At 38.9% G+C, this 21,540-nt stretch overlaps 2 protein-coding genes across 3 annotated transcripts; one reads left to right on the forward strand and one right to left on the reverse strand.

Moving 5' to 3' along the window:
• The first annotated feature begins 425 nt into the window (after nt 1-425).
• On the forward strand, nt 426-11,460 carry glra2 (glycine receptor, alpha 2). The gene is made up of 9 exons (XM_063887107.1): nt 426-878; nt 1,530-1,651; nt 3,906-3,973; nt 5,446-5,669; nt 6,965-7,047; nt 7,133-7,270; nt 7,457-7,671; nt 8,958-9,107; nt 9,762-11,460. The coding sequence occupies exons 1-9, from the start codon at nt 793-795 to the stop codon at nt 10,044-10,046; spliced, it is 1,371 nt and encodes a 456-aa protein (XP_063743177.1). The 5' UTR covers nt 426-792; the 3' UTR covers nt 10,047-11,460.
• Nucleotides 11,461-14,111: 2,651 nt separating this feature from the next.
• Nucleotides 14,112-21,533, reverse strand: fancb (FA complementation group B). 2 transcript variants are annotated; one of them, XM_063887888.1, is made up of 8 exons: nt 21,184-21,533; nt 20,119-20,274; nt 19,937-20,026; nt 18,884-19,012; nt 18,102-18,277; nt 16,938-17,359; nt 16,616-16,856; nt 14,112-15,492 (listed from the first exon to the last, which is right to left on the reverse strand). In XM_063887888.1, the coding sequence occupies exons 1-8, from the start codon at nt 21,196-21,198 to the stop codon at nt 15,087-15,089; spliced, it is 1,635 nt and encodes a 544-aa protein (XP_063743958.1). In that variant the 5' UTR covers nt 21,199-21,533; the 3' UTR covers nt 14,112-15,086. The 2 variants fall into 2 exon arrangements, with proteins under 2 accessions (XP_063743958.1, XP_063743957.1); XM_063887887.1 differs by having other exon boundaries at nt 20,375-21,533.
• Nucleotides 21,534-21,540: the final 7 nt, after the last annotated feature.

Consider the following 21,540-nt stretch of genomic DNA (forward strand, 5'->3'; position numbering starts at 1 on the left):
GTACACCCACAGTGTGAGTGTGATGCTTCCTGTTTTGCTTATGATATGGTATTTGTCAAAGGTATATTTTTAATAAAGAATGTAATGTTACATTGGACTCCCACATTATCTATGTAATTTCTATCTTCTTAAATACACCAGTAGGAAACATGGATCTTACTGAGGTCAGTTGATCCATGATGTGCAGCTGCGCGCGATCCCCTGATAGGAAAGCTGTGACATTACAAACTGACACCTATCGTTACGTAACAACAGTGAAGACAATGTTTGAATGTGTTTTCTGATGATTACCCCCCTCGTTTATTGGACTTATTAAAAACCAACTCACGTCCATCACTTTTAAGCCTTGCGCTTGCGCGTAACGGAGCCGGGAGCTGTCCAAGTGTTGAAATGAGAAAAGGCGTTTCACTCCCATTCCTCAACAGAGGACGGTCCTCCACCTGCGAACGATTTCACTTCATAAGTACCAACAGGGGCCAGCGCGGCTGTCTTCACAGAGCCAGCTCTCAGATCTGAACCAAAAGCTTTTCGAGCGTTTTCTGGAGTTTCGCCCTCTTTGCATTTGACCACAGGACTGATGTTTCTTCACACCTCTGCTTCGAGAAATCTGTTTTTGGGAGTTTCATGAAACTAAACTATGATCTGTGGCTGCCTCGTGGAATGTCTCATGTATTTTTGTGTGACACAAGAACATCCAAACGCCCACGACTTGGTCAGGAAGAAAGCGGTACCCCTATTTGGATTATGTGTTTGACCAATGTAAACATATGGAAGAAATGAAAAACTGAGCACATGGGGAAACCTCCAGGAATGAATCGCTCTTTTACGAAGGTTTTGGCAGCTTTATTTACATATTTCATGGCGACAAACAACTTCAGGTGAGCCAATTAATTTACCAATATCAATTTACAGATATGGAAACACATTAGTTGTCCCTTCTTTAGTTTGTTAAATACGATATATTACTTATTGTGGGCGTCATTAAAGAAACAATAGGCATTGACTTATTTCTGCACACAAGTTGGTAATTGCTCGAGTTTGATTAGGGTTGACTGAAGTTACACTATATTTTCAACTGTTTAAATGGTATTTCCAAGCAGCATTTGGTCCTTAAAATATGTGCAAAATGTTGAATACCTCAGTGATATTTTTTTGCACGTAGTGAAAAGACTAAATAGTGAGATCTACGCATTTAATTGTAATATTATTTAGTCTCTTGTGTCATCATACCAACATTTCTACGATGTTTTATATGGATCATGCTGGGAAATCTGTGCAGTAATCTTGCATGATGTGACAGAATTGTAGCTCTTTCTGATAAAAGAGGAAATGCCTACGACGTCGAAATCCCAGATTTGTCCGATACGTGTGTGTTCTTAAACGCATTTTCTAGTTTCTCTGTGCTTGCCCATCACTCCCTGGCAGCTGCTAGGCGACAGATAAGGTTTAACTCCTGGGTTTCAGCCGTGACTTCAGTTAGATAAAGTGATTTTATTTTTTTTATCTCACTATGTGGTTGTGTGTTGCAGAGTTGTGGATGCCAAGGAGTACGATTCCAGATCATCCTCCAACATGTCTCCATCAGACTTTCTGGACTCACTCATGGGTCGCACGTCCGGGTATGATGCACGAATAAGACCAAATTTTAAAGGTTTGTTTATCACTTTGTTTTGGACATTTTCACACACCTCAATTTAAACAACGTTCACAACAAAACCACAGAAACACCTTTTTGTTTCAAGTGGTGTGCATGGAGAATTTCAGCAGGCAGAATAAAGTCCCCCCCCCCCCCCCTTTGACATTATTACCTATCTGGAAATCCATTCACTTTTATCTGATGCTAAGATACTGAGCTGCCAGGGCTTTGACAAGCACAATCAATCACTTCAGTTGACAGTAACATGGTTGTCCTGGCTTGAATTAAATCATCAACTAACCCCTCATTACACGTTTGTTTTAATGTGGTTTAATCAAATAAGATGGAATCTGTATCTCGTTTAAGTAATAATTTAGAAACAAAAACAAAAAAAATCAGAGACAGGGTTGCCACCCTTGAAAGGCCAAATGATGGTTGGTACCCCCTAGGCAAGCCTGCAGGCTACTGACTCCCTCTGTTGTTGATGCTGTTATGCTGGGGACACACACAGCATCTGTCAGTGGAACAGAGCTGGATTAGAACAGGCCAGGTGGCTGGGGCTCAGGCCCGCTCTGGGTGGGTCAGGTGTGCTGGGATTTGTTGGGGGGGGGGGGGTTTCCAGTTGTTGAAGCAGCCAAAAAAGTATAGTATGGGGATTGATCAACAGGATTCAGAAACACATGGCCCAGATCTTCTCTCTTCATCTGCTGGAAAAGGGAAGAAGATTGCTAAAATGGACATAAGATGGGAGGAGGACAGCCTGTGCAACGCCGGCTGGTATTTTCAGAGGGGATAAGAACTGAAAGCAACTGTTTCTAATGAAGAGAAGCTGAGCACACATGGATTAAGCAATAAGCAGGATTTTAATGGTGCTGGTTATATTTGTATTCTCTCTGTATTTTTGGGGCAGACACAGCTTCTTGTTTTATACACATTTTAAAATCTCATAGCTAGAAAACAAACACTTTTGCAGGAACCCACTGCGATGTAAACTGATTATTTGAGTTTGCGAACCTCCAAGTCATACTTTGAAGAGAGCGGTGAACTGTATTTCTGAAGGCTGACCTAGATTTCCTTGCTGACATTGTTGTGTGCAGGTACTGCCTTTTTTTTCTGTTTCTGCTGTTAAATGTTGCTACCTGACGACAAACTGAGGCAAATATTAATACCTAGTGCCATGCAATATTGATGAGAAAAGCACAGAGGAAGGGCACTACCAAGGTCTTAAAACTTCACTTATCAGATATGTGAAACAGATTTGCTGTGACTGAAATGGCATAACCTTCTTAGCCCTGCAACAAGATTTCAGTTAAGGTCACAAAAAGGACACTGCTCATTATAGCATGCTTGTTACTTCTTACCTAAAGGGATTCGAAACAGGAACTAACAAGTTACTAGGGCTGCAACTGATGAAAAACTCAATAAAACGTGTGCATTTCTCTCTTGGATAATTGATTCTTGATAGAAAATAGTACCAAAAAAAGCTTGAAATGTTTAGCTGTCTTATTTTTCATAACCAACAGTCCTGATTTTGTAATATCATAAAAGATTAAGAAAACAATCCCCTTTTTATATTCTGTAACCACTCATTTAATTGACATATTGTAATAAACTGTCAAATTAATGCAGATACATTTTTTTGTCAAACAACTATTTGATTATTACTTAGTTGCAGCTCTAAAATACTGCTTGTGTGTGTGCATGCATTTGTCATTGTGTGCATGCAGTCTGCTTATTTTTTACAGAATAGAAGGTATACAAATATATTTCAAAGTCTTAACTACAAAAGATCACCACATCACTTCATAATTATCAATATTCTATCAAGGTGGCACAGTTTGATGTTGTTAACAAGTCAAATATTTAGTTTGAGTATAAATACATTTTAACACCATGTGATTTTTTTTGTATCGTGTTTAACACAGCATGCAGCATGTCACCATCCACTCTGGAGCTCCGTAAACAAAAATAATGGTGCTTGTTGGTATTAATGCATGTTGACACACTCAGTGGAAAAGCAGATTGTGAACCAACGTCCCAAATATCCTGATGAAATGACTTCATCTAAACCCAGTGGTCCTGATCATATGGTTTAAGGCTTTTTCCTGTCATGTCGTTGTCATTCCATTTCACAGGTCCCCCCGTAAACGTTACATGCAATATTTTTATCAACAGTTTCGGCTCTGTCACAGAGACAACTATGGTGAGTTCTTCTGGCGCTTTGGCTGATTTCTGCACAATGTGTGTTATCTATCCCTCAACCCTGCAGGTCCACCAGTTAATGTTACCTGCAACATATTTATCAACAGCTTTGGTTCTATAGCAGAAACTACAATGGTGAGTTGAGCGCTGTGCTTGGACATCTAAAGTCCTGACTCTTGCTCAGAAGTTAAGACTGAATCATCCTATTTTTAATTTTTTACCAACTCTACCTTTGTTTCAAAATACATTTATCATTGCTGTATGTACTCCTGTTCACAAAACTACTTTGTTTTTGCCATCAAAGAGTCTATTGGCGGTTGATAAGGCACAGAAATCTTGTTATAAGTCTATGCAAATAAGTATTGGTTTCTTCTCCCTTGACAGCCCTTATACACATGCTGGTTTAATAATTAATACAATACATTTCAACCAGTAAGTCCCTTTAAGTGCAGCCAATAACTTTAGAGAAGGGGGGGCTTTCATACAAGCTGATCTACAATACGTTATGTGTGAAACATTCATCTGCCTAAGGGGTAAAAATACAAAACCTGTAAGACTGCATCTCAACTCATCACGATCAAAAGATTCATAATGAGTGATAATGAGTGCTTAAATCATGAATGAAGGTTGTTAATTTGCGCAGGAGCAGGAGCTCATGAGATTGCCAGGAAATTACACAGCTTTAGACACGCATGCAAATATGTTGAACCGCCAATATTCTGATGAAATGTCAAACAACATAAGGGCCTCTCATCATCATCATGACATATCAATTACTCTGGGAAACTGAGCTTTGTGAAACTCAGTTTATTGACTGCACTGTCAGAGTTTTCCTCATCAGCCACTTCATCTTACAAATCCACCATTAGCTTCTATAATGGCTGTGAGTAAAAAAAGAGTAAAATATAAGAATAAGAATAAGAAAAATAAGGTCAGTCGTTTGCAAATTCAACAATCAACAATCATCAGACTGGTCATGTAATATTATAAAATGTAATATTATATAGGCACCCAGATGATGGTTGATGGTGTTGCAAGCTATAGATTTATGCCTTGATTTTAATTACTTATTTCTCATCCATTTTATTATTTTTTATGTGCTGTTGTTGTTGTTGTTATTATTATTATTATTATTATTATTATTATTATTATTATTATTATTATTATTATTATTATTATTATTATTATTATTACAGGACTGTTGTATGTGAATGTTGTGTGAATGTGATACTAAACGAACCACTAGCAACAAAGTGTATTTGAGGTATGAAAATGATTCGTTATGCAGAATAGTTCCTTCAGAGTATTCTTCTATGTTTAACATAATTTTATATATAGATATATTATTGTATGTAATTAAATAATACATAGCCTAACATGTAAATACCTCAGCATTATAATAGAATAATTTGAGTGTCTGCTTTCCATTTATCAGAATCCATTTTTGTGTATTAAAATAATCATGGAGACAGAAGGTTGCCAATGTAAATGTGTTCTTTGTCTCATCAGGAAGATATACAATATTTAAAACCAATACAGATGACTGCTTTCTCATAACCCTAATCACTGGACTACAAAATATGCAAATCCGCTTGTCATCTGTGCAGGATTACAGAGTGAACATCTTCCTGCGGCAGAAGTGGAATGACCCTCGGCTGGCGTATAGTAAATATCCAGATTCCTCCCTCGACCTGGACCCGTCCATGTTGGACTCCATATGGAAGCCCGATCTCTTCTTTGCCAATGAGAAAGGAGCCAATTTCCACGATGTGACCACAGACAACAAGCTGCTGCGGATCTTCAAAGATGGGACTGTTCTCTACAGTATCAGGTGAAGTGTTGGACATGTAGTCTTAAACATAATCAAAAATGAGCCGAGAATTAAAGATTGAGGTTAACACGAGAGTGATGAGCCAAGAGATTACTTGATCATTTAAAATAACTGTTTGACATAGTTTACACTATTGCACAATGTAGGAATCAGTGCTGAATGAAAAACGATTCTGCACAGAACCAAAAGCTCTGATGCATAGATCACCCAAGGACATGTTCACTTATTGCTTCTCTTATATTTCCTCTCAAACATCAAAGACTGTCAATCTAAAAGATACAGTTCTTTTTATCACATTATGATCACTCCTTTGAAATGGCATAATTCAGTGAAGCCAGTACATCCCCATATGCGATGTCGATTTTTATTAAAAGAACTCTGATTGGAAGAGGGCGAGCTCATCTCTGGGGCATTGTTGAGAATCCAAAGCATAAAAGTGGGAATCGGCCTTCATGTTAGACTGTTGAACTCCTGAGCTCTGTGAAGTAACACTACTTATTTGTGCAGTACAAACACTCTATTATTCCATATTCCCGCTGTGTTTTATTCTTCTGCACAGCATTTCATCTTACATTAAATGCTGCTTTCTATTTTATATGTATACACCAGCATTTTAATTAAACCAGTACTGTATGTCCCTTGCACTGTTTAATTTCTTTTTCTACGTCTTTAAATATACTGTATGTTGCATTATTGCATTCAGGGACTTATTTTCCTTGCCAACAAGATATGTAATCCATAAAACCATTGCTAAAGACTCTGAAACAAGCAGTCAGGATGGTTGAAATTCTAAAGCCCCATCGGCTGAAAATCTGAACAAAACTCAGTACAAGATATGAAAATATTTTTCATTTTATTTCAATACAACTTCAATCACACACAGCATTCAATTTTCCCCGCAATGATGCGATGTGAAGCAGATCAATTTTGAGTCGATTTAGAGTGGCTCAGGTGTGGAGGCGGAGTGGGTCAACGGGAGAGATGAAAGGTGGTTAGTCGCTCTTTCCATTCATGAGAGTAAAGCAGACCACGGACCACAATGCATCACAGAGACAATAAGTTCCAGTAATGAAAGTGTGATAGGAACCTGCTGAAGGGAATCCTACATGATATTTCAGACACCATCACACAGGGGAAAGAGGCTCACAGATTACCACGAAAAAGCACCAACTGTAGCAAGCAAATTATTGTCTATTCATGTGTCGACCAAGGTTTAATAAATATATTGCTTTCTGTATCAAACATATTCATTGGTGTTTTCTGTTCACTGCATCTTGCTTTGTCTCGCATCACAGGTTAACTCTCATTCTGTCCTGCCCAATGGACCTGAAGAACTTTCCGATGGATGTCCAAACTTGTACAATGCAACTGGAGAGTTGTAAGCATTGAATTTGTCTCAGTTTTGTTCTAGATTTACATTTACATATCTAGATGTTGATTCGTCTATTCTGTTCTTTCTGTAGTCGGCTACACCATGAATGACTTGGTCTTCGAGTGGCTGGAGAACGGGGCTGTGCAGGTGTCAGATGGACTTACACTGCCTCAATTCATTATGAGGGAAGAGAAGGAGCTGGGTTACTGTACAAAACACTACAACACAGGTTAGAAGACACACACACACACACACACACACACACACACACACACACACACACACACACACACACACACACACACACACACACACACACACACACACACACACACACACACATTCACACAGCTAACATTGATATGGTTCATTTTCTGGTAGCTGAACTGCATTTGTGTGTCTTGCTGTTGAACAGGTAAATTCACCTGCATAGAGGTTAACTTTCATCTGGAGCGACAGATGGGGTACTACCTGATCCAGATGTACATTCCGTCCCTTCTCATCGTCATTCTCTCATGGGTGTCTTTTTGGATCAATATGGACGCTGCTCCTGCCAGAGTGGCACTGGGTATCACCACTGTGCTTACCATGACCACCCAAAGCTCCGGCTCCAGAGCTTCTCTTCCAAAGGTGAACCCTTGATTGGTTTCAGTCCTAAAATCATAAATCATAAAGTCGCGTAAAAAATCTCTAATAGTGAAACATAAAAAAGAGATACAAAGGCATGCACCAATGATTATGCATTTTTAAGGAATTAACTAGAAATACAAACAATTGAGGGTTAAAAACCAATGCAAATGAAACCCTCTAATCTGTTCTACTGGTGCCTTCGTCTTGTAATAATTTAATAGCTATATAATTATATTTTAATAAGATATCTAAATATACACATGTATTGTTGAAACACATGACTTATATAACAACATTAAACGGTATGGGATAAAGTCAGAGCCCTTAAGACCCACATTTATTTTAAATGTAAGATTAATCATGACATCAATTCCTTCTGACTTAGTCTTCTGCATGTAGCCCATCCTTGGAGTTTCGATATGTGTTGTTTTCTTCTCTCTACTGTAACTGGCAACAATTACTGCTGACAGTTTCTTTGAGCATGACACAAGTCAGCTCTGTTGTCCTGGTCAGGGCAATTCACAGCATTCAACATTTTGTCACAGCTGTGAAGATGTTGCTATCTAAAGCATGTACATAGCCTACAGCAGTGATTTTCTGTTGTAGCATATTTTCAATCAGGGTGAATTACCATGCACATGTTGTGAAGGGTACTACAAGCACTGAGAGTCAGATCTTGATGATCAATCACTCTCCATGCATCCGCCCGAACCTGAGCACCGAAGACCGCAGCTGCGCAAGAGATTCCCACATAAAAGACTTGCATACTGTTAAATATTTAAACAGAAGCCTTTGAGAGCCTTGATCCAAGAAAACAACACCTTAATATGCCTTAACTGCCCCGTAAAAAGCTGAGTTGTTTTCTTTAAATGCTAATCAGCTGTCATGGAGTGAAGAGTTCACTCTGATCAACAGTGAAAGCTTTCAACTTCGTCGTCACTATTTAAAAAAAACAGTGCTAAGGGAACTCATCTCTTTCTGGTGGTAATGAAGGCAGCAATTATTTCCCTTTATTTATGGCTATGCAATCACTGACATTACTGGCAGCTCTGATACATTTGTTAGCAAACATTACCTATAACTACAGTCGTTTAGAAGTCTATTTAACTGCCACAATGAGGAAGGTTAAGTGAGAAAAAAGAATGAAAATTGTCCACAGCTGCAGATCACAAGGGAATTGATCTAAGGCTTACAAATATGTCTAGCAAAAGTTAGACTGAACTTTTAGCTGATACCAACTGTCACCTTCAAGGATCTAACTAAAGATATCTGTGTTATTCTTCCAGGTCTCTTATGTGAAAGCCATTGACATCTGGATGGCTGTGTGTCTGCTCTTTGTATTTGCTGCATTGCTAGAATATGCCGGGGTTAATTTTGTCTCCAGGCAACAGAAAGAGTTCCTTCGTCTGAGGCGAAGGCAAAGGAGGAATCACAAGGTAGGCTTACAAAGTTATTCGGATATCAAACTTAGCCACATTAGTGGTGTGCAGATGGCACATACTGTATTCATGGTATAATTTGGGGATTCCCAGGTCACCATGACATAATGAAAATAATAACATTACAATGTGCAAAATCAGGATGACTGATTATTCTCTGACTTTTTCTCTGACACCGTCATCAAGTCTTTATTCTGGTTAAGTGACCAAATACCTACAAAGCTATACTGAAATTCAGCTTCCGCTGTATGCTTCTTTGTGTTTAGTGTTAAACTGCAATTATTAGCACATTAACAGTCTAATTAAGAAGTGAGCATGGTAATATCCAAGCTCTGCGGCATTGCCATTGTGAGCATGTTAGCATTCTGGCATTAGCTGTAAGCACAATGAACCGCTGTGGCTCACTTCTGCTTTACAGAGCTGCTAACATGGCACGAGACTCATGTTGAGATATTGAAGTAGCACCAACAGTAATTTAAGATTCATACCCCAGGCTTGTGCTGAGTTTTTTTTAATCAATAAACTGCATCAGGTCATCTTTTTTTAATTTAAAAGTGTTATATCATGATTAGTGTTCATGTGAGTTCACAATGCTAACAGCAACGCTAAGCACTTTTAGAGCAGTATCTAAAACTAGTGTGCTTTTTTCAGGATGAGGATATGCGTGATGGCCGCTTTAATTTTGCTGGCTACAATATAAGTCAGTGTCTGCCAACAAAGGATGGCTCAGCTGTTAAGAACCCTGCTCCAGCTCCGAACCCTCAACCATCAGCCCCCAAGGACATAGAGACCATGAAGAAGAAGTTTGTGGACAGAGCCAAGAGGATAGACACCATCTCCAGGGCCGGCTTTCCTCTGGCGTTCCTCATTTTCAACGTCTTCTACTGGGTCACATACAAGATCATCAGGCATGAGGACATCCACACAAAGACTTAACCCTTGACAAGCAACATTTCTTTTTGTTGTAATTTCTCAGATTGAGAAATGCTTGGAAAGCACAGTGAGTAAGATAGGAGGCTGCGTATTGAGAGGTGCCATGGTGGTGATGATGGCGGAGTACTTTCAGGGATAATGTATAATGTTCATGCATCATACAGTAACGCTCATGCTCTGAGACACAGATGTTTTTGTTGTTGTTGTACTGCTGCATAATGTTTCCTGCCAAATCTGGAAGAAAAAAAAAAAGGTTTTAGCTTAGTAATATGCTGGAGAATAGGGACCAATATTTATTTCTTTTGAATCAAACTCTACCTTGCCATCTGTACAAGGACAAAGAAACATTCCATGGATTTTTAACCGTAAGGTAACTTAGTCAGACCCTCAAAAACTTTTTGTGATTGCAAAAAGGATATTTCTAAAGGATGTTTAGGACTGTTTTATATTTTAATACTCTCATGGTACATCCACTCTGTTTATACAAAACAAAGCAGAAACCTACTATAAGTCCAAATGTACAGGTAGAAAAACACAGTACTAAGGATCCTTCAGACAAAAGGAGAAGGACACGTTTCAGGCATGAAAGAGAACAAAGCAGATCAAAATATGGAATTGAGAATTGGATACTGCATTTTTATGAAATACCTGAGGCCTTAGATATCAAAGATTGGAGAGATGAAGTGCTGTGCTTCTCTATTTTTTCAAGCCTCAGCTCTTTCTAATGGTCTATCAGAGTCGAATGCAGTGTTTGATCTTTTCTACCTGTGGCCAGAGTACATCCAAAGGTACTTCTTGTTGTTTCTTTTCTCTCTCAGTGTATTATAGATCATAATCCTGTTCAACTGATGTCACTTAAAATTAGTTTACGTTTATTCAGATTGCTATAAAAGTCACACATTTAAAATTTTATTCTAAAATAATTTATTATACAAAACGTCATATATTTCACAGGCTAGGTTCATAAAAGTATTAAAACCGAGCCTCCAAACTGAACATGCACTGCATTACTCAATGTTGTAATAGGCCCATATGCACATACATTTATTTATATTCCAGGTTAATAAAAAAAACCTGGTATCTAAGGTATGGTTTTAGAGTTTGAGACTATGTTTTTTTGTAGATTTAGTCTGATTAAATATTTATTGTAATGGAAGAAAAGGTTATGTTCTTAAGAAAAAAGGCTTTCTGTATTCAACCTCCACTATGGCCTGTTTCCCTTCACTTGGCTTGTTTGTTTAACATATGTTGCGGTTCCACAGTGAAGGAAGATCTGCGTAACAGTCATGGTACAGAGCAGCTAATGGTCCTCACACTCCTGATATACTGTAGTGGAGAACTCTTTTCTTGAATGCTAAACCTGAAGAAAAAAATATTTACTGGTCTGTACATCAATAAAGTTGACTGCACCACTTTATATCCACATCTCCTGTCTTGTTTAAGGCTTTGTTTTGTATTCACTTGTGTTGATGCAATCATATTGCTTCCTTCAGATGTAATAAATAATTGCATGGCCTTTGCAGGAAAAAAAGACAAAAACACACAAACACATGGAAATGCTTTTTGTGATCGGGTTGAAGATCAGATCAGAGAAAACGACAAACACAGTCCCCTCACCGAGCACATAAGTCAGGGTGATGACACACGGCATGGATCGTTGGGTGGCCTGGGGTGACACAGATATGATCTGACAGCGGGTTTCCAGTAATGCATTATAATGGACTTCACACTGTAGAGCTGAGATACCATCACATGGGGTTCACCTAACAGTTGAATGGAAAATAACTGACATGATGTACACAGACAAGAGAGGACAAATACATTATATATATACAGTTATAAAGATGTTCAGACAAAAGACATATAACCTAATTAAATCATCCTTAAAAAGACAGGAGTAGCCACACTAGCTCTTTTCAACCTGTTCTTAAACTAATGATGCTTTTCTTTATCATTGTATGGGTAATACCAGGATCCATCAATCTAGCGTTTATTTTAAAGATGAATAATACATGGTCTGTGGTAGGTTTATTAAGAAGGCCATATGAATTATCCAAGTACTATTGTAATGCCCATACATGGATTATAAACTAATCAATAATACTAATCCTAGCCTGGAAATACCATCCATTTTACAGACACAGCCTTACAACACCCCCCCCAGTGTTGTTGCTGTTTGAATAAGCAGGGATGCAATAGCCTTTATGCAATCAAGTTCAGTATGACTGCTTATGAAGGGAAAATAATTTGCAGCTTATAATTGTGTTTAAGAGGGAAAGCAACTTTCCATCATTCATTAAAGGTTTAGGGAGGCTGCTTTGTGAGGTCTGAGAGAGGCAAGAAATGAGGGTTGCCATAGCAACAACACAGCAATTGAGAAGGCCAGTGCGAGAGAAAAGTAGAAAATTAATGGAGTTGAGAACACTGGAGCAGGATCCTTCCCGAAAACGCGTCTCTTATGCCTGAGCATGTTTTTTTAAATTAAACATTCATTTATACTGAATTAAAGTAGGAAATAAATCTGCATCACATTCTGCTGTTTCCTGTTCATTCAGAGGAATATGCTTCCTTGTATATCTGTCACAATTTAAAGGTATTGACAATAACCGTGATATATTAGAAATAAAAGATAAATATAATCGTAATAATACACAATGTTGTGTAATTAATCCATTGCTTTTTAACACTTTTGTACTGCTATGGTTACCTATGTTTGCAATATGGGTTTCAATCACATACCAAATACTTAAAATATTTACCAAGAAAAAAATGCAATAAATATTGCTAAGATGTTATTCACTGACTGATCATCTGCAGGCCGTTTTGTATTGATCTCCACTCCTTTCTTATAGCTCCTGGTAGGTTCTTCTATAATCATGTGAACCTAGTGTTTCCAGAAGCCGGTTTAAAATGTATCAGCATCTGAAAACAGCAGCTTTAGTGTGACTAAACCATCCTCATGACAACTTAGCAACCCTCTCTGCTGAGGAAAGCCCAGGGATGTATTTGAGATCAGTAAATGGGCCTTTTGTTGAGTTTCTTGCCAACAGCCTGCATATTCAAAGTGAAAAAAATAATAATATGAAGAAGAAGCCTGGCACATTAAATCTGTGTTACTCATATTGTGTGTACTCTTTTAATGTCTGGAGTATACCTATATATTTGGTGAAGTGTCCTAAAATAATTTAGCTTCTAGGTTAGGTAATTATAATATGTAAACATTAAGATTAAAGTTAGCTTATTCATGAGTATTTTCTCATTTTGAGGCAGTGTTATCTCATAAAGAGTCATGTAGATTATTGTGTGGATGTAGCATTGTGGATAATCAATGGAATCCTACTTTGTTTGGTTGATCTCTGAGTTTCAGAGTCCAGAGGACTGACCCTGATCAATAAGAGCTGACTGCAGGAAGACACCAGACCATCTCCCTCTTCACACATCATCAATTTATACATGTCTCAGCAGCACCATTCATCATCATCATCGATGTTTCAACATAATGATTACGCACAATCTGGGAATTAGATACAGACAAAAGGGTCCAAAACCTGTCCCTCTTAAATAAATTAAAAAATGTATACACAGTCACAGAATGTATATACAAATATATATAAATGTGCCTCATTATTTTAAATAAATCAAGAATAGGTTTATATATGTTTTATTAATATGAGAATTAAATACAAAAGCATGGCAGAACGTTTCCAAACCCTGTAGCCCTCTTCACCACTCACAGTTAATAGAAGTGAACAGACAATAATGGGATGACAAACCATATATTTTATTCTGCTTGGCTGTCAAGGCCGTTTTAGGGAGCACCCATACAATTCCATTTTCGTTTTCACGTGTGATTCGAGTATTTCTCCCTGGTGTTATTTACTGTACAGAATTGACAATTCATTTTCTGTGCTAGAAGTGACAGAAGTGTTTGTGTCAGCCACAAAAAGGTGTGGGGTGTTAGCTGTTTTGTATGTGAGGGGGGAGAGAAGCAGAAAAAAAAAAAGTGTTGATGTGTGAAGTGAACTTGCCTCGTGAAGAAGTCAAGTTGTATCAATAAAAAAGCAAAAGTTGACTGAGCTCCTTTATTTCCATACTCACAAGGCAAATATATATTTCGTACTTCTGTTACATAAACTGCATCACCATCGTAAAGTAGCACATTTGGAATCACTCCATTAGAAGTAATTATGATTCAGCTGGGTTCAGACGAGTCCAAGTGGCAGCTGCCAGTGGAAGTGTTACTTGCAATGAAGCAGACATATTAAAGGTGTAAAAAAGGGAGGGTTCGTCTCTCCTCAGACGGAGTACTTCACACCCATGGAGTAGCTACCAGACCAAACTAAATGCACATTCATGTTTTTCAGCCTCCAGTGGGGGAAACAAAAACCCGCCATTTTAGCAAACCAACCAAGCTGCCGCAGACCTCATACAACAAAAAAAAAAGTCAGGGTCTTTTCAGGTATGATGTTTACTTGGATGAACAGCTTTTTAACTAACACTGCTGACAGCCTAGAACAAACAGGATGAAGGACTAGAAGGAACAACAAACATCGTTTCGAAAGGGAAATAAATGAACCGTAAGGGAAAACCACCACTAAAAGCTTTCAGTAAACCCCAGTCACTGTGCAGATGTATAACCCCTTTGCTCTACCATCATCTGTTGCCTTTATTCATAACACAAACAGTTGCTCACAACAGGGTGGGAGTAGTATGTTTCTTACAGAAAAGCACACAGCAACAACAACCGCAGACATTAAAGAGTGTGTTTTAAATACAGGGGACATGACAAGAAGCACCAGATGCAGGAGCAGAGAGCAGCCTCCCATCAGTATCAGATTAAGGCTGTGGAACTGAAGAGGTGATGGAAATGGAAATAGGCTGAAGCTCTTTACAGTAGAAGATACTGTACAAACCACAAGAGAGTGACGCACACAGGGTACAGAGATATAAACAAGCCAGCAGAGGGGGGCCTCTCTCAGAACAGGTGAAAAGCATTTGGAACAGTCTTGATTTATTTTCAACAACAACCACGTCGACAGCATATCAACTGAGCAAAGTCCTCTGAGTTTCTAAGAGAGCTGCCAAATCCCCATCGAGCTGGACTCTGGACATGCTTTGTGTTAGCCTACGATAACTCTGCACATCCACCAGGGGGCTCAACCCCCTCCTACTCCTCTCCACGTCCCGCTGAAACAAGTCTCTACACCTCTGGAGCCCCTTCACAGATCCTGTTTCAGGGGTCTCCTCGTGTCCAAGGCTATCTCTCCCCTCCTCTTTATCACTAAGCAGCGATGACACACAGTCTCTGAGCGTCACCACCTCTCTCTCCAGGGCCGGAGACAATATTTGAGCAGCATCCTGAGCTCTTGTGCCCCTGACAGGCTGGATGGAGCAGGGCGCAGGGAGGTATGTCAAAAGAGAGTCCAGGAACTGGAGTGTTTGTAGCTGGCTGCAAAGCAAGAACAGAGCCACGTTATAATATTATGTTGTAATAAATACAAACATGTTGAAGTTTCTTAATGCCTATTTATAATTTATCCTTCATCAACTGCTTCATACCGACCTACCTGTTCAGTTTTTTTTGCAGAATTCGTAATTTTAAGTGCTGTGCTTGGCAGAGAATCTCTTTGATATTCAGTGGAATATCACACGGACACGCTTCCCAGTCAACTTCAAAGCCTTGACAACTTTGAATCCATTAATATAAATTGAGCGGCAGTGCCCACTTCTACTACCTCCCTTAGTTCTTTTAAATAAAATGTAATAATTCAAGAGAGTCCCTGGTAGTAGTGTTTGAACCAGTGCAGTAATATCATTTGCAAATGATTAGGAAATATCTCTCATAGACAACATATTCTGTGTTTTGAGTTTTTACTTAATACCGTCAACGTAATGGATAATCAAACCAAGCTAAACCTAATAAAACATAGAAAGTTCATTCAGACAAAAGTGCTTTTCCACTTAATGTGCTATTGTGCACGATGACGCACATGAACATGAGCAAAACAAAATCCTGCCAATGGTTTAACACTACTACACTGATCTACAGGTGGCAATAATGCACAAATAGGAGGACTGCTAGTAAAGAGAGCTAAAATAATCACATAATTGATTAGATGATCAAATGGAAAATATTTGAAAAATATTTTGATTCTCAACTAATTTATTTAATTTATGTTAATGCAGCAAAGGTATACAAAATATAGGTACTTCCTGCTCTTTTCCTTGGGAAGGCATTTTTCACTTTTTCTCTGACATTTTAAATGAAAATCCACATAATCTCAAAAAATATTATTAAATATATCATTATAGGCAGATTCATCTATATAGCTGTTAGTTGTAGCCATACTAGTAAGTAAACATGGAGAGGAAATGGAAAAAACATTATTTGGACCTTAAGCAAACACCCCATGCATTTTGTAACTCAATGTAAACATAGACTAAAAATAGACTCATTTCGCTTTATTACCTGATATGATTAGGGCCAATCTCTAAATAATATTCATTCTATCAACGCCTACAACTCTGAGGCAGTAATGACAACTTAGAGCAACTTTGAAATAGTTATTTACCTGGAGTGGATTGACAGTTCCCCCTGGAATGGGGTTATCTGATGCCAGTGCAGCAGCATGAGAGGAGAAGGTCCTGAAGAATTTAACAGAAGATACTGAGGGCTCACTGCCAACCTCTTACAGCCCGCTCTATTCTGAATCCAGCCATCTATATCACCTAAGCTGTGGTCTGGAGAGTCTATGTGGAAGACCCAACGATCCAGCACCGCCATCAGACTCAACCAGTCTTCTTCAACCTCATCTGGGCACAAACAAAGAACACACCAATGAGCATACACGAGTCAAAATGTTAATCTCAAGTTGTGTACGTTTGTGTTTTTACCTGCTTTGAGTTCAGGGTTTTTCAACAGTCTGGTTTGGAAATCACTGTGGATGTCTAAAGCAACTTGACCACAATGCAGGACAACCGGTGTTGTGTTGCACACGGGGGCAAAAGCATCTCGTCTCTGGACGTAATGGAGCATGACACGGCACTTGACAAAGCCAGAGGTCAACAGAGGTGTCAGCCTGGACACAGCAGTCACAGCAAGTCTGCATGTGTTGAGATCATTGGCTCTGTCTGCATTGTGCGGCTTGCTTCTTTTGGCTGCGGGCTCTGAGAATGGGGAGGCAGAGGAGGAGGATGATGATGATGAGGAGCAGGGCGCAGGGAGCCAGAACACTTGGCTTTGGGTCTGGATGACTGCAGGCGTTGAGCTCTGACCCGCCTCTGTCAGGATGGATAAGCTCACATTGGCCACTGGTCTAGAGCAAAAATAACACATCATAATAAATATCAGATATCACATGGACAGTAGGGTAACATACTGAAAATCTGATTTAAAAAATGTGTCCTGTGCCTGACTGCTTGTGAACTGATTAAAGAAAAAAACATCTCCAGGAGGCGACATGCCATCAGCTGGACAAGTGCAATCAAAACAGCATTATAAGGGCTCTGGAGGCTATTATGCCACAAAAACAGCAACAGGTGGAGGGAGGAATCTGACAAAAAAGGAGCTTGGAGAGTCATTAAATAACATGTTGCCTTGATGACCACCTTATCACCCTGCATTTGCTTTTGAGAAAAATACTAAATACAGCAATTAAAGTCAGAGCTGTTTGTAAACTGAGATCAACAGACTAAGATTGAATAAATCATGTAAAAAAACGTAACTTTACACCACCTGAGGAAAGGTTGTTTTCCCACAAATGTAATCAGGAAGTATTGATACGGTCCGACGGCTAGACATAAGTACTTCTCACTAGACTTAAAATTGGATTTATATTGCCTGTATATTTATCATATACAAATAAATCAACTAAACCAGTTTGAATCCTTCTCCCCAACAAGACATTAACACAAGTCTTTTAGAAGATCTGCTGATAAGTGTTTGGATAATGTCATGTTCAATCGGCCCATATTTAGGAAGGCTGATGCCTCGGTGCATAAAGCTCACACAGACAAACATATTCAATGCATTTCAATAGAAAATCAAATCATGTTTACCCTGAGCTGTCAGTGGTTAGTATCACTCCCACAACCATTCGCTCCTCGGTGATGCGATGCCACAGCTTGTCAACTTGAGGTTTTGAAGGCACTGCTGGCATGTCTTGTGTCTCGTCAGCCATGGGCTCAACCTTTGACTCGTCCTCATCACAGTCCCACAGAGCAATAAGGCCTTCCTGGAAAGAAGGTGCAAAGACTATAATCAGCAATGACAGTGTGTGACAACAATAGCAGTTTATGTCAAATATTTCAATTTGCCCAGGTACATGTTTAGTGGACCATCACAATACTATTCAGAAACAAAGAGTGTGCCACTGGTACTTTCTGTCAAATACAGTATAATTATTCCAGGAATATCTTTTTTTTCCAGGCCACTTTCAACAATTGATCTGAGTGGCAAGTGTTGTGATCACAGGACAAGGAAATTAAAGCAACAGTAACAAAAGCATTTATTGCCTGAATTTGCTTTCTCAATGCCTCTGACAGGATTAGGAACACTTACTCAACAGCCTCATGTGAGATGCCATTTCAAATATGAATATTTATTAACACGAGTGAGAAATGCTTGAGTAAAGCCTAAAGAACTGAGGAAGAGGAGGGCTGGACTAATAGTAATATAAAGCTCACTGTTTTTAAAAGGTAATACATTGTGTATTCTAAAAAAAATAAAAATCTGCAGTGGGATCAGACCTATGGCCCTCTGATTTGGTTGTCCACTTTCTATTCCCCTTTTCTGACCTCACCTGTACTAATAAAAAGGAAAAAAGCCACATATACTGTACCTGCTCAGGTTGGGTGAGAATCGTCTCTCTTTCCGAGACCACGTCGGTAAGGGCTTGGACCGACTGCTGTAGAACTCTGTCCTTCACCGTCAGCTCCCTTTGAAGATCCTGAAGCACGCTCAATCCACTCTACAAACAGATCACAGATGGTTGAGAATCTATATTATATCTATATTATTCAACACACATTGAGGGTCTTTAGGATAAAAAGTTGTGAAAACATTTGTTTTAGAAAGTGTAATTTTGAAATGTCCCATTTAAATAACAATCAGATCATTTACTACACAGTCTAAATGTGTAATATGGATTACATTAGGCAATTGCTACAGTATTTATACAATACTCTTTCTGAAAAATACAGTAAATAGTCATCATTTATATGTGTTATATAAAGCTATGTGTAAATGATGGCCAACAATGTACGTGTGTTCTGGAAATGCAAAAAGCGTTCTGGAATCATTTTTGAATGACACTATTAAAGGCATTACGGGATATGTGGCTCCCAACAACTGTGCTGTGATGTATGTGTTATATAAAGGGAATAAAGATCTAAAAAGAACCGACATGATAGATATCTGATAGTGTGCTTCTTGCCAGCAAAATAGCTCTGACAAGGAACCTCTATAAATCAGAGCCTCCAGGGAAAGAACAATGGTTTACGATGATCCAGGCTATCTATCTATTCAATGGAAAGCTGACACACCAGTTCAAAATTAAAAAGAGATGTCTCCAGCAAGAACTGGATAAACAAACAGTTTTTTTAAAATTGTATTTGTATGTTGCTATTATTTTGTGAATGCTCATGATGTTCTGTCAGAGCATTAAGCGCAAAATTAAACAAACATGTAAAAAATGAAATTCATTTTCATTAATACGAGAAGGATTCCACACCATGAACATCATTTTGTTGTTTGGCATCATTGATTTATATATATTTTTTAAATATTATGATGTAATAATATTATTACGATATGATTGATTATGCTAAAAGTAAAATCAAATCTTTCTAAGAGACTCTTTATGCCACTCCAGCAATAGTTTATGAATGTTTACCTGTAGTCTGGACTCCAAAGCTCGAAGAGTGAGAAGATAGTTCTCTGGTGGAGGAGGCGGAGTCTTTGGTGCACCACCATCCTGACCCCGCTGAAATGTGTAAATCAGTTAGCTGACCACCAACCAATGTACTATTTATTATTGGAAATAGTTAACATGATAAAGCAAATGTTATGGCTTACAGAATATGAAATTCCACACAGGTCAGTGAGGAGATACTTTTCTATAGGCTGTCCTGTTGTGCCTTGATTCTTAAAAACCAACAGCATCTGGTCTGTTCCACATCCCAGGAAGTCATCCACATGAACAGAACTGACACCTGACCAGTGGGAGGCTATCTGGGGGAGAAAGTTGAACAAAATAGGCTTAGAAAAACCTGTAAAAATGAAAGTAAAGCAGAAGATAGAATTAAAATAAAGCTTTTTAACATTTGTTTACCTGAAATGTTTCCTTGCAAATAGCACATACATGCCCCTGGTGAAAGGATATGACAAAGAGGCAGCCATTTCTCCCTGTGTTGACCATCTGAATGTTTTCAGCTTGTTCAAAAGGGAGCTGACACACATCTTTCACAATGCCATTCTCAAAATATACAAGTTGCTGATTAGAAGTTGCTGCAACCACAGTGGATTGTAGCATATCATCCACTTTTTCAGCAGACAGCACCAAGATGCACCTTGTAATGCAGACATAGGGATAAGGCAAGACCAAAGAGCCATCAAACATATGTCCACTCTCAACAAAATAACCTAGCGTTGGAACTGAGGACTGAGTATTTGAGCATTGGTCTGACTTCTTTTTTAGTCCAAGAACAATTACCTGTTCTTTGTGGAGGGGAAGTTCCCCAATAACACTATGGGACAACTCAATGGGTATCTGTTTCACCTCTCCTGCCGGCAGGGATGCAAAAAATACATTCCCAGCATTGCTCCACAACACTGTGGGGCCCTGGAGGATAGACACATTCTCCTTCATTTGATAAGGGAGTTTAAAGTCAATGCAGGGCTCCAGTCTGTTAGAGCTGCTCAGTGTGAGAAGACTATACTGGAAACTTCCCCCATTCTCGCTCTTCTTTGTCACTAAAATGCACGGCGAGGCGACTCTCTTCTGAACGTTTATGGCACATTTACATTTTACAATATCCACATGCACTGATCTTCTCCTGCTGATGACAGCTGCTCCATCCGCTGCCTTCAGGAACGCGTTGTCTACCCGTTCAAATGAAAGACTGCAGAATATTAACTCACTTCTTTCGCTGTCATGTGTGGCTGAAGCTCGTCTACAGTTAAATACGATTATCTTTCCAAATAGGGAAAGACAATGGGGATTTAGATATAAATCTTCCGAAGGCAATAGCTCCATTATGCAATAGGGAAGCTTCGGATGCCGACCAGGTTCGATCTTTCCTTATTGACAGCTTGACTTAACGGTATTGATAAGCTTGGAGCTGTCACTCTCATGACAGAAGCCTCAACAATATACATATGAACGCCAAGTTGCTAACTTTACTTTAGAGAAAGAAACTAAGCCGTATTGAACGTTGCATGGCGACACACTCGAAGCGTCGCGCCAACTGAAATCAAACGCTTCCTGTCAGTCCAAAT

This window comes from Eleginops maclovinus, chromosome 7, assembly GCF_036324505.1.
Source record: "Eleginops maclovinus isolate JMC-PN-2008 ecotype Puerto Natales chromosome 7, JC_Emac_rtc_rv5, whole genome shotgun sequence".
Taxonomy (NCBI): Eukaryota; Metazoa; Chordata; class Actinopteri; order Perciformes; family Eleginopidae; genus Eleginops; species Eleginops maclovinus.

Coding starts and splice junctions, on each gene's coding strand:
- glra2 (XM_063887107.1), top strand. CDS start 793: ATGGGGAAACCTCCAGGAATGAATCGCTCTTTTACGAAGGTTTTGGCA. Junction 7,048..7,132: donor TACAATGCAACTGGAGAGTT/GTAAGCATTGAA, acceptor TTCTTTCTGTAG/TCGGCTACACCATGAATGAC. Junction 7,271..7,456: donor TACAAAACACTACAACACAG/GTTAGAAGACAC, acceptor GCTGTTGAACAG/GTAAATTCACCTGCATAGAG.
- fancb (XM_063887887.1), bottom strand. CDS start 21,298: ATGGAGCTATTGCCTTCGGAAGATTTATATCTAAATCCCCATTGTCTT. Junction 20,275..20,374: donor TTTGCAAGGAAACATTTCAG/GTAAACAAATGT, acceptor TTTCTCCCCCAG/ATAGCCTCCCACTGGTCAGG. Junction 16,857..16,937: donor AAACCCTGAACTCAAAGCAG/GTAAAAACACAA, acceptor GTTTGTGCCCAG/ATGAGGTTGAAGAAGACTGG.